Genomic DNA, 17,105 nt, shown 5'->3' on the forward strand with positions numbered 1-17,105 from the left:
GGGTGGGGGAGGGATAAATTAGGAGTTTGGGATTAACATACACACACTACTATATATAAAACAGGTAAGCAACAAGACCTACTGTATAGCACAGAGAACTCTACTCAATATTCTGTAATAACCTAAATGGGAAAAGAATCTGAAAAAGAATAAGTATAAATATATGTAGAACTGAATCACTTTGTTGTACACCTGAAACTAACACATTGTAAATCAACTATACTACAGTATAAAATAAAAATTGGCAGGGGTGGGGATGTTCAGGATCTGGGATTTGATTTTGTCCTATTTTTAAGCTAATAAATTAGCCCGTTACTATTCAACGAATGCTGGCAGAAGACATCGACTTGTGCTTCAGAGAGAAGGGACTTTGACCACACTCATGGCACAAGCATGACCACTACCACATTGACATGGACTCCTCTTGCCACCAGCAAGTCCCCTGGGGGTAACACAGGGAGCCTGGGATGGCCACCTGCGTGTGCGGTGAGTTGCGTTACAGGAGGGGATACCGAGCTTGGGGAGTCCAGCGTTTTCGAGCCAGCAGTAAACAGCCTCCTGCTTTGTCCCAGGGGGACACATTATCTAATTCCTCAAGGTTGCCCTTTGCAGACACAACCCTGAGAAAAGACCCAGGAGAAGCGTGGCCCTGCCTTCTTGCCACACCCAGCAAGAATGCACAGGGCCTTTCAGGGCTCATGGTAGAATAACTTTCCCCACAGAGGTGGTGTTGGGGGATAACTTAAAATGTGTACAGTCTTAAAAAGATTATTATTTTCCATTTGTAGTCTCCAACAATGGGAGTCAAAGCCCCACTTGTTAGGGTTCTGCCATTTTGGGGGACCCAGTCCGGGCAGCTAGCACGGCTTCCACCACTGCTGTCTCCTGAAGTTTGCTGCCTCCTTTCAATCAGCTGTGCTTGTTTTCAATTATGCTCTTTTGCATGCTCTGCTGATTTTGAAAGCAGCGTGCACAGTGGCATGGTTGCTGATCTTGGCATTAAGAAAGCTGGGTTTAGGTCCAAGCTCTACCATTTACCAAACAAGAGACCAACAAGCCCATCAGGCAATTCAAAGTTGGGCTAACATAGTACCTTCCCTTTGTTTAGCGAAATACACTTCAAGATCATCATTTTGCAAGTCACACTTCTCCTCCTCCCAAAACGTGTTCCTCTGCCTCCTGCATTCTTTATCTCACGTAGGGACACCATCTACCTGTCCAGATTCTTGTCCTCCATGCCTCTGCCTCCGGCTTGCCAGCTTTACCTTCTAAGTAGTATTGTTCTTATCATCCTCTACTCACCCTCCTCCCTGACATTGTTCATCTTTATCACGTTCCACCTGGAATCACTCAATAGTTCCCTCAGGAGCTTCTAGCATCAGGCTCACCACCCTTCAGTGGAAACGTCTTACTGCCTGGTCTTTTCATTTCCCTCATTTCAAATACCTCTCATCCTCGTCCAGTCCAGTCTCCTTACAGCATGATCCTTACATGATCCTTACATGATCTCCTTACAGCATGATCCTTAAGTCCTTCTACACCTCACCTTGTATTATTATTACTTACTTCTTGTGTTTCTCAGCTCCCACCATGGTGTTTTACATCTTTGGGTCTCTTTTGCTCTTCCTACATGGAATGCCAATCCTCTCTGTGACTAAGCCCTACTCCTTTAAAAACTCAGGTCTGGTAATAGCCAATGATGCAATACAAGAAAAAGAAATTAGGAGTATAAAGTTGGAAATGATATTATACTCCAGGAAAACCCAAAACAATCAATAGAAAAATTACTATAAGCAATAAGAGAATTCAGTAAGGTAGTCTGATCAAAATAGTACCCAGAAACATCCATCAAATAGGGAACGGAATGTTTCAATACATTATGGTACATCCATATAGTGTGATGTTATGGTATAGTAAAAGAGAATGAGGACACTCTCCATATCCTGACATGGAAATATGTCTAAGATATGTTGTTTAAAAAAGTTGCTTTACAATGTATATAATATGCCACCTTTGTGTAAAGGAGGAGGAGGGATAAATATATTTGTGTAAGGAAACTCTTGAATGATAACAAGAAATTATAAAAGTTTTTGCTTTTGGACAGGGATAGTGGAGAGGGTTGGAAGTAGAGAGGACAGTATATGGCCAAGACTTTCCACTGTATATTTTATGTTGTTGAGTTTTGAATTAGATGAGTTATTCAAAAGACTTAAAACAAAAACGAAATAAAAACCAAAAACTCAAGCAGCACCTCTGTTCCTTTATGTTCCCTTCATACGAGAGGAAGTCCAGTGTGGTGGCTGGGAGCAGAGGCGTGGCATCCCGCAAACCTGGATTTAATCCCATGGCTCCACTTACCAGCTTTTTGACCTTAGGAAAGTCATGTATTCTCTGAGTCTCAATTTCCTCCTTTATAATTTGGGAATAACAACCCTCAAAACAACCCTTTTAGATGAATATTAAGTGTGATAATGTTTGTAATGTAATTAACACAATGCTTTATATAAAATCAGCACTTGACATTTTATACATACATATTTACATATACCTACATATGTGTGTTTGTGTATATACATGTATACACACACACACACACACACACACATACACACAGTTGACCCTTGAATAACATGGGGGTTAGGGGCGCTGAAACCCCATGCAGTCATAAATCCAAGTACTGCTCTCTCTGCCTCAAAAACAAAGGAATTGATAAATATCTCACCCAGGGGCAGAAAGTTGAAACAGTTTGGATAGAATCAGGACTCAAACCCTAGTTCCGTTCATTCCAGATGCTGTGATCTCTAACTGAAAGCAAACTTGTCCCCATACTTTATTTAGAGATCTGTAAAATGGCCATAAAAAACAAACTTAATGGTGACCAAAGGGGGAAGGGGGTGGTGGAGGGGTAAATTAGGAGTTTGGGACTAGTGGATACAAACTACTATGTCTAAAATAGATAAACAACAAGGTCCTATTGTATAATACAGGGAACTATATTCAATGTTCTATAATAAACCGTAATGGAAAAGAATATGAAAAAAACATATATATATATATAACTAAAACACTTTGCTGTACATTAGAAACTAACACAACATTGTAAATTAACTATACTTCAATATAAAATTTAAAAAATAAAGATCTTTAAAATGAAAATACAGGTATTATATTTATTGGAAAAAACTCCATGTATAAATGGACCCTTGCAGTTAAAACCTGTGCTGTTTAAGAGTCAACTGTATACACACACACACACACACACACATGGATACAGATATAAATACACACCTATATGTTCCAGGAGAAGTATAGTTCATGCTACAGCTTTACTTCACAGGGCTCAGACGTTCTTTCTCTCTTCAGGATTCAGACAGGTAAGAAGTAACTTGGAGTTTCAAAACAGGTGCTGCAAACTGGAAGCCAATAGAGGAAATGTTGCCCGTGAAAACGTGTTATCAGACTCACATAATGTTTTCAGAATCAGGACATTTTACACACAAATCAGGGTTTCTGGCTTCTTAGAAAAATTAAGGCATATGGCAATACAGGGCCCATATTCCAGCTTGTCCCCAGGAGACAGTGCTGTGTGTCAATGTCCCCTTTAGACGGGGCGAACTCTCATTTCACCACAGGCCCCCAACTTCCTACCACTCACCACCCCCCGTCCTCACCAGTCCCATTTATATTACTTCTCTTTCCCACATGGGCATTTGAATTGATGACTTCTTACTTAAAATGTTATTTTTCTCTCATATTTAAGCATCTATCTTTCACATTTAAATAACAGGTCTGCTCTGAACCCACTTCACAGTAAGTCAGATTACTGGATTAGCACATCGTTTTACCCTTAGATTGTATTATAAATGGCAATGCTCTCCTAGAATGCTATATTAAGTTCTCAGGGTGATGAATGTTCTGTCTGTTGCATGCATATTCATTTCCCTTCCAACACATTTCCTTGTCTTAGAGACATTTGTTAGTGTGTTTTGATAGGTGTCTTGGGGGAGTTACTAAGATAATGTGAAAACCGATCCTGAAGAAACTTTCACTTAGGTTTTGTTTGGCAGTTTCTTCTTTTAGGTTTGCTTGTTGGTTTACTTCTCTGAATTTTAGATTCTCCTGCAATTTCTGACCTCCAGGCAAAGGTGGATGAATGCAGTTCTGAAATGGTAATGAGATAAAGGCTTCATCAGAATTAACAGGTGAGAGAGAAGGACACAGCTGCTCCAGGGAGAGCCACCCTCGTCTGAGGAAATCAAGGACTTCTCTCAACAGGAAGCTTTTTTTCTTTTTTCTGTTCCTCTTCTCTTCTTGATCTCATATAGTCTAACTTTAGAGATGACTTTTTTCTTTTCTGAGCTAAAGGATGAAAATGGAAGACTCTTCCTACTCCCATATCCAAGAACTGAAACTCACCGTATTTATCCCAAATATCTCCTTTGATTCTTCTCCCAACGTGGGCTAATGACTACTTTGTAACATGCTTATATTTCCTATAGCTGCTACATATTTGTTGACTTCCAACATGAACTACTTCAGTACCTCCTGTATTCCTGCCATTAGGATAGCCACAGAGAATATATGTGTGAACCAAGGATAATGTCAATCTGTAAGAACCATCACCTCAAACTCTTGAAATTTTCACTCTGAAATCCATGTAAAGGGGACAGATTGGTAACAAATCCACAACACAATGGGACAGATGCCATGGAACAGATATGAACAGAATACTGTGAGAACACCAGGGAAGGAATAAAGTATTCTGCCAGGTTTGCCAAGAGAAGCTTCTTGGGGGAAGGTTAACAGGATTTCAAAGTATGACCAACAGTTTTGCCAAACAGATTAAGAGAGGTGGGTACTCCAGGCAGAGGAAAGAGCCCATGTAAAAGTCCCAAGTCTTGACAGGCACATAGCCTGTTGAGGAAACAGTGGGAAAGCTAGTATGGCTAAACTGGAAAGTAAATAATACCAGGGCATTTGCAACAGTCCATTATAGTAAGAAATGAGCCTAAACTCAGGTGCTGGTGGAATGGATGGAGGAGAGGGGCTAACCTCAGGATACAGGTGAGAGAGGAAGGGGCAACAGGAGTTAAGGGTAACTGAAGTTTCCATCTTGGGAGTATCTCTGTACTCTAACACCATCACCAGAGAAGGAAAACCCAGGAGTGGGCAGGTCTGGGGTCAGCCAGCAGGGTTTGGATACCGTGACCCCATTGAATGACCTCTGTGGCTAAATCCAAATGGATGTTCTTCATTTTCGTTTTCCAATGTGACTTTTTCCCTCTCTTCTGTGAATTTTTTTCTATTTCCTAAGACATCACTCTCCTGAATTTCCTCTTACCTATCTGATCCCTCCTTCTCAGGCATGCAGAAGAAAAGGGGTGTTTGAAGGAGGTTATCTGTGGTTGGCTACTGTTCCTATCTCTTGTCCACACTCTCACTATGGTAATTTCCCATTTCATAGCTCCTCAATTACTACCTATGAACTGGTGACTTCTAACTCCAAGTCTGCATCCTTCATCTCTCTCTGGGTTCCAGACCTTTTTGTGCAACTGCCTACTGAACATTTCCACCTGGGTGTCCTGTAGGCACCTCAAACTCAGTGTCTGAAACTACACTCTCATCTTCCCAAGCCAAACCTGCTCTCATGTATGTCTCATCTCAGCAAGTGACCCCTCTATCCACTTGGTTACCCAGGCTCCTCTCAATTCTAAGTTCCACTGGACCATGTCCATCTTGGTTACCACTAACATAGTGAGTGGCCCACACATAGCAGACATGTATTGGTATAACAAATGAAGGAGGCAGATTGGCTCCTTAGGTTTCTGAGTTTTGTCAATCCTCCTGGAATAAAAGTCATTCTCTACCCTCCTCCCAACCCACATTGGTCTGAATTAATCAAAGCAAGCACCATTTGCTTCAGAAAGACTTCCCTAACTACCACCCCACATCCCTCCAAGATCTGCTAAGTTCCATAATTTCCTGCATACATCCTAACCATAGCTCAGAGCATATGTCTTCCATGCCGAGTTCATCCACCAGCTCCCTAAAGGATGAAGCAGGTATCTTCGTAATATCATAGTGCCTACTTGCTTGATGGAAGGAAGCAAAGAAGGAAAGACAAACTGATAGGAATTCCGTGAGAGACATCCAAAACATATTTTAAAATGAATGTGGGGCTTGGAAGAAATCTGTGACAGACAGGGATGTGAATTATCTATGGTGATGCCACTGGGGTGATTGCTTTTGCCCTGGAAGATGTGTGAGGGACGAACTCTCCTATGTCTATAGGAGCTGAGATGGAAGTTGGTCTCTGGTATAAGGTACCAAAGAGTAACAAGGACTCGCATGAATGTCCTTATCTAAAGGGGAAAAGCCAATAATTGCTATGTGGAAGTGCTGGCCCACTGTAGTCAGATCTTCTGATATTTTTCCAAAAGAAGTCAGAAATCTATATTTTTGGATGAATGAAAAATCTCCTACATTTTAAATGTTGGTCAAACTAAACATTAGGCCAGATTCAGGCCTTGGCTTGACAAACTGTGACCTTTGGTACAAAACACTGAGGAATGTTGACTTCTAAACTATCAAATTGTGTATATATTGACAACGAAACAGAGGTCACAATTCGAAAGAGGACAGTAAAAAAGCAAATGAGGAAATGTATCTATAAGAACACCCTCATCAATCAGTAGCTGAGTTAACTTAGGAAACACATGTTTGAAGAAAGTGGAAATTTTATAGAGGGAGCCATCAGGTAAAGAATATTGAATCAGGTTCTTGATTTGATTTTGGAGTAGAAATCAGCTGTGTGTGAAAGGGGTCCAGTACTAAAAAACAAGGGATTTGTCCAATAGTGGCAGACAGTATTTTATGTCCTTGTGGTATATTCTCAGCTATAAATACCATGCAGAAGAAGCAAACATCATAGAAGCCAAATATGAAAATGTGTCTAAGTCGATGAGCTCTCTGCTCATTTCAGGGATGAAATGCACAATTTGGGAAAGTGATTTTAATTAAGAATTGGACTGGATTTTGTTCAAGATGGAGGAGTAGAAGGAGGTGCTCTCACTCCCTCTTGCGAGAACACCGGAATCACAACTAACTGCTGAACAATCATCGACAGGAAGACACTGGACCTCACCAAAAAAGATACCCCACATCCAAAGACAAAGGAGAAGCCACAATGAGAGAGGATGAGGGGCACAATCACAGCAAAATCAAATCACATAAATGCTGGATGGGTGACGCACAAACTGGAGAACATTTATACCACAGAAGTCCACCCACTGGAGTGAAGGTTCTGAGCCCCACGTCAGGCTTCCAAACCTGGGGGTCTGGCAACGGGAGGAGGAATTCCTAGAGAATCAGACTTTGAAGGTTAGTGGGATTTGATTGCAGGACTTTGAGAGGACTGGGGGAAACAGAGACTCCACTCTTGGAGAGCCTGAATGAGACCTACCTGCTAGTGTTGGAGGGTATCCTGCAGAGGTGGGGAGTGGCTCTGTCTCACTGTGAGGACAAGGACACTGGCAGCAGAAGTTCTGGGAAGTACTCCTTGGCGTGAGCCCTCCTAGAGTCCGCCATTAGCCCCACCAAAGAGCCTGGGTAGGCTCCAGTGTTGGGTCACCTCAGGCCAAACACCTAACAGGGAGGGGACCCAGTCCCACCCATCAGCAGACAAGCAGATTAAAGTTTTACTGAGCTTTGCCCACCAGAGCAACATCCAGCTCTACCCCCCACCAGTCCCTCCCATCAGGAAACTTCCACAAGCCTCTTAGATAGCCTCATCCACCAGAGGACAGACAGCAGAAGCAAAAAGAACTACAATCAGGTTCACAAATCAAGCCTCAGTAAATTTAAGAAAATTGAAATCATACCAAGCATCTTTTCTGACAATAACACTATGAGATTAGAAATCAACTACAGGGAAAACAACTTAAAAAGCACAAACACATGGAAGCTAAACAATACGTTACTAAATAACCAAGAGATCACTGAAGAAATCAAAGAGGAAATTAAAAAATACCTAGAGACACGTGACAATGAAAACACGACAATCCAAAACCTATGGGATGTGGCAAAAGCAGTTCTAAGAGGGAGGTTTATAGCTATCCAAGCCTAATGGCATTTTTTACAGAACCAGAACAAAAAATCTTAAAATTTGTATGGAGATACAAAAGACCTCATATAGCCAAAGCAGTCCTGAGGGGAAAAAACAGGAGCTGGAGGAATCAGACTCCCTGACTTCAGACTATACTACAAAGATACAGTCATCAAGAAAATATGGTACTGGCACAAAAACAGAAACATAGATCAATGGAACAAGATAGAAAGCCCAGAGATAAATCCACGCACCTATGGTCAACTAATCTATGACAAAGGAGGCAAAGATATACAATGGAGAAAAGACTATCTCTTCAATAAGTGGTGCTGGGAAAACTGGATAGCTACATGTCAAAGAATGAAATTAGAACACTTATCATACACAGAAATAAACTCAAAATGGATTAGAGACCTAAATGTAAGACTGGACACTATAAAACTCTCAGAGGAAAACTTAGGAAGGACACTCTTTGCCATAAATCACAGCAAGATCTTTTTTGATCCGCCTCCTAGAGTAATGGAAATAAAACCAAAAACAAAGAAATGGATCCTAATGAAACTTCAAAGCATTTGCACAGCAAAGAAAACAATAAACAAGACGCAAAGACAACCCTCAGAATGGGAGAAAATATTTGCAAATGAATCAACGGAACAAGGATTAATCTCCAAAATATATAAACAGCTCATGCAGCTCAATATTAAAAAAACAAACAACCCAATCAAAAAATGGGCAGAAGATCTAAATAGACATTTCTCCAAAGAAGACATACAGATGGGCAAGAAGCACATGAAAAGCTGCTCAACATCACTAATTATTAGAGAAATGCAAATCAAAACTACAATGAGGTATCACCTCACACCAGTTAGAATGGGCATCATCAGAAAATCTACAAACAACAAATGCTGGAGAGGGTGTGGAGAAAAGGGAACCGTCTTGTGCTGTTGCTGGGAATGTAAACTGATACAGCCATTATGGAGAATAGTATGGAGGTTCCTTAAAAAACTAAAAATAGAATTCCCATATGACCCAGTAATCCCACTCCTGGGCATATACCCAGAGAAAACCATAATTCAAAAAGACACATGCACTCCAATGTTCATTGCAGCACTATTAACAATAGCCAGGTCATGGAAGCAACCTAAATGCCCATTGACAGACGAATGGATAAAGAAGTTGTGGTACATATATACAATGGAATATTACTCAGCCATAAAAAGGAACAAAATTGGGTCATTTGTAGAGACGTGGATGGGTCTAAAGACTGTCATACAGAGTGAAGTAAGTCAGAAAGAGAAAAACAAATATTGTATATTAACGCATATATGTGGTATTTAGAAAAGTGGTACAGATGAACCAGTTTGCAGGGCAGAAATAGAGACACAGATGTAGAGAACAAATGTTCAGACACCAAGGGGGGAAAGCGGCGAGGGGTGGTGGTGGTGTGATGAACTGGGAGATTGGGATTGACATGTATACACTGATATGTATAAAATGGATGACTAATAAGAACCTGCTGTATAAAAAAAATAAAATAAAATATTTTTTTTAAAAATTGGACTGTTTTAAATTATATTAAAATTACTTTTACACTTTGAGCATTATAAAATACTACACAAACTCAGTACTTCATTAAATACTATTGTAAACCCATGAAGTGAGTTATTTTTATTCCCATTTTGCAGACTAAGAAACTAGTGTTCAGAAAGCTTCATTCATTCATTGATTCATTCATTCATTTGACAAATATTTATTTGATTTAATATGCTGTGCATACAGTGGTGAACAAAGCAGACAAAAATCCCTGCCCTCATGGAGCTACTAGTCCTGGTGAAACCAGGTAGACACAGAGACACAGTAAATAGCCTTCCTTTCAGACACAAAGCTGCCCTTGCACCCAGTCCTCCTATTAAATCTCAGCTACAAAACTTCTAGCAAGTGGTCACTATTCTTTCATAACAGCAGTTTTGAGGCGCCAGCAGGGGGAAGACCTGCGCCCCAGACAGTGGAAGTTCTCAGGACAACTGAGTAGCTGCTGGCCCTCTCCCCAGCCTCGCGACCTCAGCAGAGAACCCTCTCCGCTCTCTGTGACACTGCTCTGCCCATGGAAGAGCTGCTGTGAAAATACAGCAGCAAATAAGATTTTAAAAGATGGAAGTGCTTGTAAAATCCTATGTATATATTTGTGTAATTCTTGATACAGTAAACAAAGAGCTTTCAAGTAAATTGTCAATATAGTGCTATTTATAATAGTATACAAATAGCCAAATATAAATTAGCCAACTGTGAAATTTCCAGTAATCTCAGAAAATATCGAGTGGTGTTCCGGGTGGTTGAGTTAGCTTTAAGGTTGTTGCTTTTTTTTTTTTTTTTGCGGTACGCGGGCCTCTCACTGTCGTGGCCTCTCCCGTTGCAGAGCACAGGCTCCGGACACGCAGGCTCAGCGGCCATGGCTCACAAGCCCAGCCGTTTCGTGGCATGTGGGATTTTCTCATACCGGGGAACGAACCCGTGTCCCCTGCATCGCAGGCGGACTTTCAACCACTGCGCCACAGGGAAGCCCGAGATTGTTGCTTTAGAGAAGTGTCATTTAGCTGTCTTTAGAAATAGTTAGTTATAACTGGCAGCCGAGAGGCTGAGGCAAATAGAGCCAGACACAGCAGGAGATACTAAGAAGAGCTGACCTCCAGGGAGATAATAAGTGGGCATTCCCTCATTCATGCATGGAACAAATATTTGTGGGTTTCCTACCATGTCTGTTTTGTTCATTGCTGTATTCTCACTCCCCCAGACTTGCTGCCCTGAAAAAGGTTTACATTCTAATAGGGAGAGACAGTGAATATATCGATGTGTTTATATTAGGTAGTAAGTGTATGAAGGAAAGTGGCACTGGATGATGGAAGGAGATGAGGAAAAGGGAAATGGTATTTATTAGAGTAATTGAAGCCCGCTGCCTCAGTAAACAAACCATGTAATCTCACTGGCTTACCAAACAAAGGCTTTTTCTCTCACAAAATCCAACTGGGGTTGGTGACTCAGGGGCCCAGGCTCCCTCCATCTTACTTCCGGGTTCTCCAAGGCAGGAGAAGAAGGGAGAGATGGAGGAGCCACAGTGACTCTGAAGGGAAGGTGCAGCATGGTGGATCTCTGGGGGAAGAGGAATCCAGAAAGAGAAAACAGCAAAGACAGCAAAGCTGGGCAACGTGGAAAATCAACAACTCTTCTTAGATCCATAAAAGAAGTGAGGTCACAGGACAAACCCTCCAAAACTGTAGAGACCCACAGGAGAATATAGAGAATCACAACTTACAAGAGGAGAAACCTCCACAGGAACCAGTGCCAGGGTAGGAAAACCTGAACTGTAATTCAGGAATTGCTGGAGGCTTAGCGTGGACAACTCCGAGAGTTACAAACTCCAGGGAGACCCAGTCATCAGGGCGTCCCACACTTGTGTGCGTTTTACCTCTTGGATCTCTACCAGGTTCTCACAGTGCATACTGGAGAAATATTCTGGCAGGGAAAAAGGAACCATTTTGAAATATGCCAGAGTATTCTGTTCTTCTTAACAAGGCCCGCCCTCAGGAGAAACTATTTAACCAGAGCCTAACCTGTTTGGGCTTTAACAGAGCCCAGCTGACCTAGGGGAAGGGAACTGGCTCAACTCCAGTCCCCTCTAGCTATCCAGTCCCACCTAAGAGAAGAACACGTGAAGTTTACAACGCAGAGGTACAAGCTCATGAAACCTAATCGTAGCCTATATTAAAGCTTCCCAGCCTCCTACACCTTACCGTCTATTGCTAAAGGCCTAATCACAGCAGCTCCTTTTACCCAGTACATCATGCCTGGCTATCAAGAAAGTATTACAAGGCATACTGAAAGGCAAAAAAACATAGTTGGAAGAGGGAAAGAGAGCAAGCAACAGAACCAGATTCATGGAGGGCCAGGATGCTGGAATGATCAGGAATTTAAAACAACTATGATTCATAGGCGAAGGGCTGTAATGGATGAAGGAGACAACATGCAAGTACTGATGGGCAGTGTAAGCAGAGAGGAGGAAATTCTAAGAAAGAACCAAACGAAATGCTGGAGATCAAAAACACTGTAAGAGGAATGAAGAATGCCTTTGATGAATTTATGGTAGATTGCACATGACTGAGGAAAGGGTGTGTGGGCACCAGCTTATAGGAGATGTAGCTCTTCATGCCCTTGAACTTGGTCTGCTTGGTGGGGTCATCTATGGTACACTGGAAAAAGGGGTTCTCCTTCCACTTGTGGCTGTAGACCCCCAGTACCACACAGCTTGTCCCTGTCCTTCCCCCTCTTATGACTGCTTTTCAGCATCATACTGGAAGTCCTAGCTAAGGCAATGAAGAATAGGGTATAAAAGTTATACAGATTGGGAAGGAAGAAATAACCTGTCTTTGTTTGCAAATGATATAATTGTTTATGCAGAAAATCCGGAAGAGTCAACAACAACTCCCTCCTGAAATTCATAATACATTATAGCAGGGTTGCAGGATGCAAGGTTAATATACAAAAGCCAACTGTTTTCCAGCAGCAATGAACAAGTGGAACTGAAATTAAAAACACAACACCACTTACATTAGCACCCCCCAAAATGAAATATTTAGGCATAAATCAAACAAAATATGTGTAAGATCTACATGAGGAAACAACAAAACTGAGGAAAGAAATTAAAGAACAACTACACAAATAGATATTCAATGTTCATGAACAGGAATACTCAATATTGCTAAGATGTCAATTCTTCCCAACTTGATCTATAGATTCAATGCACTTCCAGTCAAAATCCCAGCAAGTTGTTTTATAGATATCGACAAACTGATTCTCAAGTTTATACAGAGAGGTAAAAAACAAGAATAGTCAACACAATATTGACGAAGAAGAACAAAGTTAGAGGACTGACAGTACTCAACTTCAAGCCTTACTCTAAAGCTGCAGTAATCAAGACAGTGTGGTATTGGTGAAAGAGACAGATAAATCAATGGAACAGAATAGAGAGCCCAGTAACAGACTCACAGAGTCACCTGATCTTTGACAAAAGAGCAAAGATAGCTTTTTCAACAAATGGTGCTGGAACAACTAGACATCCACATGCAAAAAAATGAATCTAGACACAGACCCCACACCTTTCACAAAAATTAACTCAAAATGGATCAGAGACCTAAATGTAAAAATGCAAAACTATAAAACTCCTAGAAGATAACATAGGAGAAAACCTAGATGACCTTAGGTATGCAATGACTTTTTAGATATAACTTCAAAGGCACTATCCATGAAAGAAATAATTGGTAAGCTGGACTTCATTAAAATCAAAAACTTCTGCTCTGGGCTTCCCTGGTGGCGCAGTGGTTGAGAGTCCGCCTGCCAATGCAGGGGACATGGGTTCGTGTCCCGGTCCGGGAAGATCTCACATGCCACAGAGCGGCTGGGCCTGTGAGCCATGGCCGCTGAGCCTGCGCGTCCAGAGCCTGTGCTCCGCAACGGGAGAGGCCACAACAGTGAGAGGCCCGCATACCACACACACAAAAAAAAACCCAAAAAACTTCTGCTCTGTGAAAGATGATGTCAAGAGAATGAGAAGACAAGCCACAGACTGGCAGCAATATTTGCAAAAGACACATTTGATAAAGGACTCTTATCCAAAATATACAAAAACATTCTTAAAAATCAAAAATAAGAAAACAAACAACCCAATTTAAAAATGGGCCAAAGACCTTAATAGACGCCTCACTGAAGAAGATATACAGATGGCAAATAAGCACATGAAAAGATGCTCTACATCGTATGTCATCAGAGAAATGCAAATTAAAACAACAGTGACATACCACTACACACTTATTAGAATGGCCAAAATCCGGAACACTGACAACACCAAATGATGGTGAGCACGTGGAACGAGAGGGACTCACATTCATTGCTGGTGGGAGTGCAAAGTCGTGCAGTCACCGCAGAAGACCACGGGCATTTTCTGACAAAACTAAACATACTCTTACTATACAATCCAGTAATCGTGCTACTTGATATTCACCCAAAGGAGTGGCTAACTTATAGCCACACAAAAACCCACACAGGGATGTTTACAGCAGCTTTATTCATAATCAGCAAAACTTGGAAGCAACCAAGATGTCCTTCAGTAGGTAAGTGGATAAACTGTGACATACCCAGGCAATGAAATATTATTTAGCGCTAGAAAGAAGTGAGCTATCAGGCCATTGAAAAGATATGGAGGAACCTTAAATGCATATTACCGAATGAAAGAAGCCAATATGAAAAGGCTACATAGTATGCTTCCAACTACATGACATTCTGGAAAAGGCAAAACTTTGGAGTTAGAAAAGATATCAGTGTTTGCAAGGGGTTAGGAGAGAAGGAGGGAGGGATTAATAGAGGAGTTTTAGGGCAGTGAAACTATTCTGTATGATAATATAATGGTAGATACATGTCATTATACATTTGTCCAAACCCATAGAATGTACAACACTGAGTGAATCCTAACATAAGCTATGGACTTCGGGTGATAATGATGTGTCCATGGGGAGGCTGTGTGTGTGGCGGGGAGGGAGCATATGGAAAATCTCTGTACTTTCTCCTCAGTTTGCTATGAACCTAATACTGCTCTAAAAAGAAAAAAGTCTACTAAAAAAAGAAAAAAAAAAATGAAAGGCACGCTTGGCTTGTTCCAGAAATAGCAAAGAAACCACTGTGGTTTCTCTTTAGTGGAAGAGAGGGATGGAAAGAGAGGCAGGGGCCTGGCCACCTCTCAGGCCAAGGGAAGAAGTGTGAAAATGCAGTTATTTGGAGCCATTTAGTGTCCCCTAATGACTTGTCTTTATAAAAGTGTAATGAAATAGAAATAGTTGATGGCTATAATGATGATTCTGTAAATTGAATTATGAATAATATGCTCCATTTTCTAGAGAAATCTTTTAAAAATGTTATTACTGTATCTACTTCCGTGAGTGAACAGTTTTAAGTTTCTAATACTGGAGTATATTTTCTAGATATCCAAGACCTTTAAGTGGTAGGGTCTTTCCTGCCATTAGGGTGCCACAGGGCCAGGTATCACGTCCCTGTTCCTCATGAACGCCGAGCATTTGCTCGTGCACTGGCGCTGCAAACAACCTCCGAATCCCAACGGTTCCTCAACCACTGCTCTACAGAGCAGTCCAACCTGTCTGTAAATGCCATACTCTCAAACTCCTGGAAGTTTCACACCCAAAATAGATTTTCAGTCTCTCTCTCTATTTGAAAGCCTGAAACGTTGCAAGTTTCCTGCTACTTTAACTCTTTAACCTAAGGAGTAACTACCAGATGAATAGTAAGGATGAAACTAAATGTATTTATCTTAAATATTCTAGATTAGCTTCTCAGAAGTTACTAAGTAAAATAAATTGTATTCTAGATGTTTCACAAATGTTGCCTTCATGTTTCTGACCACATAAATTGTTGATGCCGAAATTCAATGACCTCTGTTACTTACTGTGAGAATTGTCCTAACCCAGAATTTTCAGCTACAAAATGGTGTAATTCAGAATTTGCTTACTGCATTGAATTAAGGTTTTGCATTAGGGATAAACACTATGGGAGTGATTCTGGTATACTGGGTTGGTGGTTTTGTACAGAATGCTTAGAATACCACAGCTCCTACAATAATTGTATACTCTTCTGGCTTGTTTCCCAGATTTGCTTGAAAAAGGTCAGAGGACAGGATGAAATTAATGACATGAATGCTAACACCCAATCAGAGGTGTCTTCAAAAGAATAATTAGGCTAGACAATAAGAGGGGGTTCTGAGAAGAAAAAGCTTTAGGTAAATTATACACTGAAGGAAAAGAAGATGTGAAACAAGGCAACTCTAGGAGACTGGAGTTGATTAATATTTCAGGAAGTGATTTTTTATCTACTTATCTTAAAAATAATATAAATATAGTGAGACAGAGATGAATAAAGAGGGATGGTCACTGATCTCAGACTAGGAGCAGGGGTGTGAACACTGGTACCCTTCCTGGGGCATATACCCCAAAATTGTAATTTAGGACGCCCATTATCTTTATGAAGGAGGACAGAGGTTTTGCTTTCCAAAATAACAACAGCAACAGCAGCAGCAAACACTTAAACTGTGCTTACCACGAATAATGCTAGTCATATATTAAGCTCTGTTTCATTTTCCTCATCTATAAATAGGGATTACATGATTATCAAGTCCCCACAGCAAACCTAGGAGTCCAGTAAGTAACTTGCTCAAGGTCTTACAGATAGGTGTTAACAGGAGGCCGATTGAACCCAGCAGCCTGGCGCGGAAGCTCAAGGTCTCATTCATGTGTCTTAGGGAGGGGAAGGGACACATGCAAAATGCTAGCTCTCTCTGCACACTTCTTTTAGTGTAAACTCTCCAGTGCCTCCTTCCCCACACCACCCTTAGCCTCTTATTTGGTCAAACACAGCGCCTTTCCTTACTTTGCTCTTGTCATTCTCCCTTTTTTGACCAAAAGCCTCCAGTGGGGAGAAGATGAAAGGGAGCTTCTCCGTCCGTCTACAGCCCCGACATAGGCATCCTGTCTCTCTTTTTAGCGCAACGCGAATATTCATTGAAAATCCTTTAACAGACGCATGGGTTAAGTCATTGTAGGAGTATTCAATGAGCGCTCAGAGTGGGAACGCTTATCAGCAATGCAAACATTTACTTACTTTCTAGGATACGTTTTTAAACTTAAAAGCCTAAAAAAGTCTCAGACAATTCACTTCTGAATAGAATCCTTCACCCGCAGCTCTCACCCCTGAGCCTCACTGCGCGTCACAGGCCACAAGGCGGCAGTGGCAGCTACGGAGTTGGACCCGGGGGCGGGCGCGGCGGCTCGGCTATCGCTTGCTCTCGCCTGGCGCGCGGCTCTCGGCCGTGGATTAGCGTAGCTGGGGACGTGGGAGGCCGCGGGCCCCGCCCCCAACCGGCCGCGGCGGCCGCCCAGCGCGGCACTCA

At 41.6% G+C, this 17,105-nt stretch overlaps 1 protein-coding gene across 1 annotated transcript in view; it reads left to right on the plus strand.

Moving 5' to 3' along the window:
* The window catches only part of SNX18 (sorting nexin 18), a 56,755-nt gene that overhangs the window by 9,610 nt on the left and 30,040 nt on the right, over nt 1-17,105 (plus strand). The window contains exon 3 of the mRNA XM_024740362.1: nt 4,114-4,169. Within this exon, the coding sequence (XP_024596130.1) occupies nt 4,114-4,169 (56 nt within the window). The remainder of the gene's footprint in view (nt 1-4,113; nt 4,170-17,105) is intronic.

This window comes from Neophocaena asiaeorientalis, unplaced genomic scaffold, assembly GCF_003031525.2.
Source record: "Neophocaena asiaeorientalis asiaeorientalis breed wild unplaced genomic scaffold, Neophocaena_asiaeorientalis_V1.1 scaffold57, whole genome shotgun sequence".
Taxonomy (NCBI): domain Eukaryota; kingdom Metazoa; phylum Chordata; class Mammalia; order Artiodactyla; family Phocoenidae; genus Neophocaena; species Neophocaena asiaeorientalis.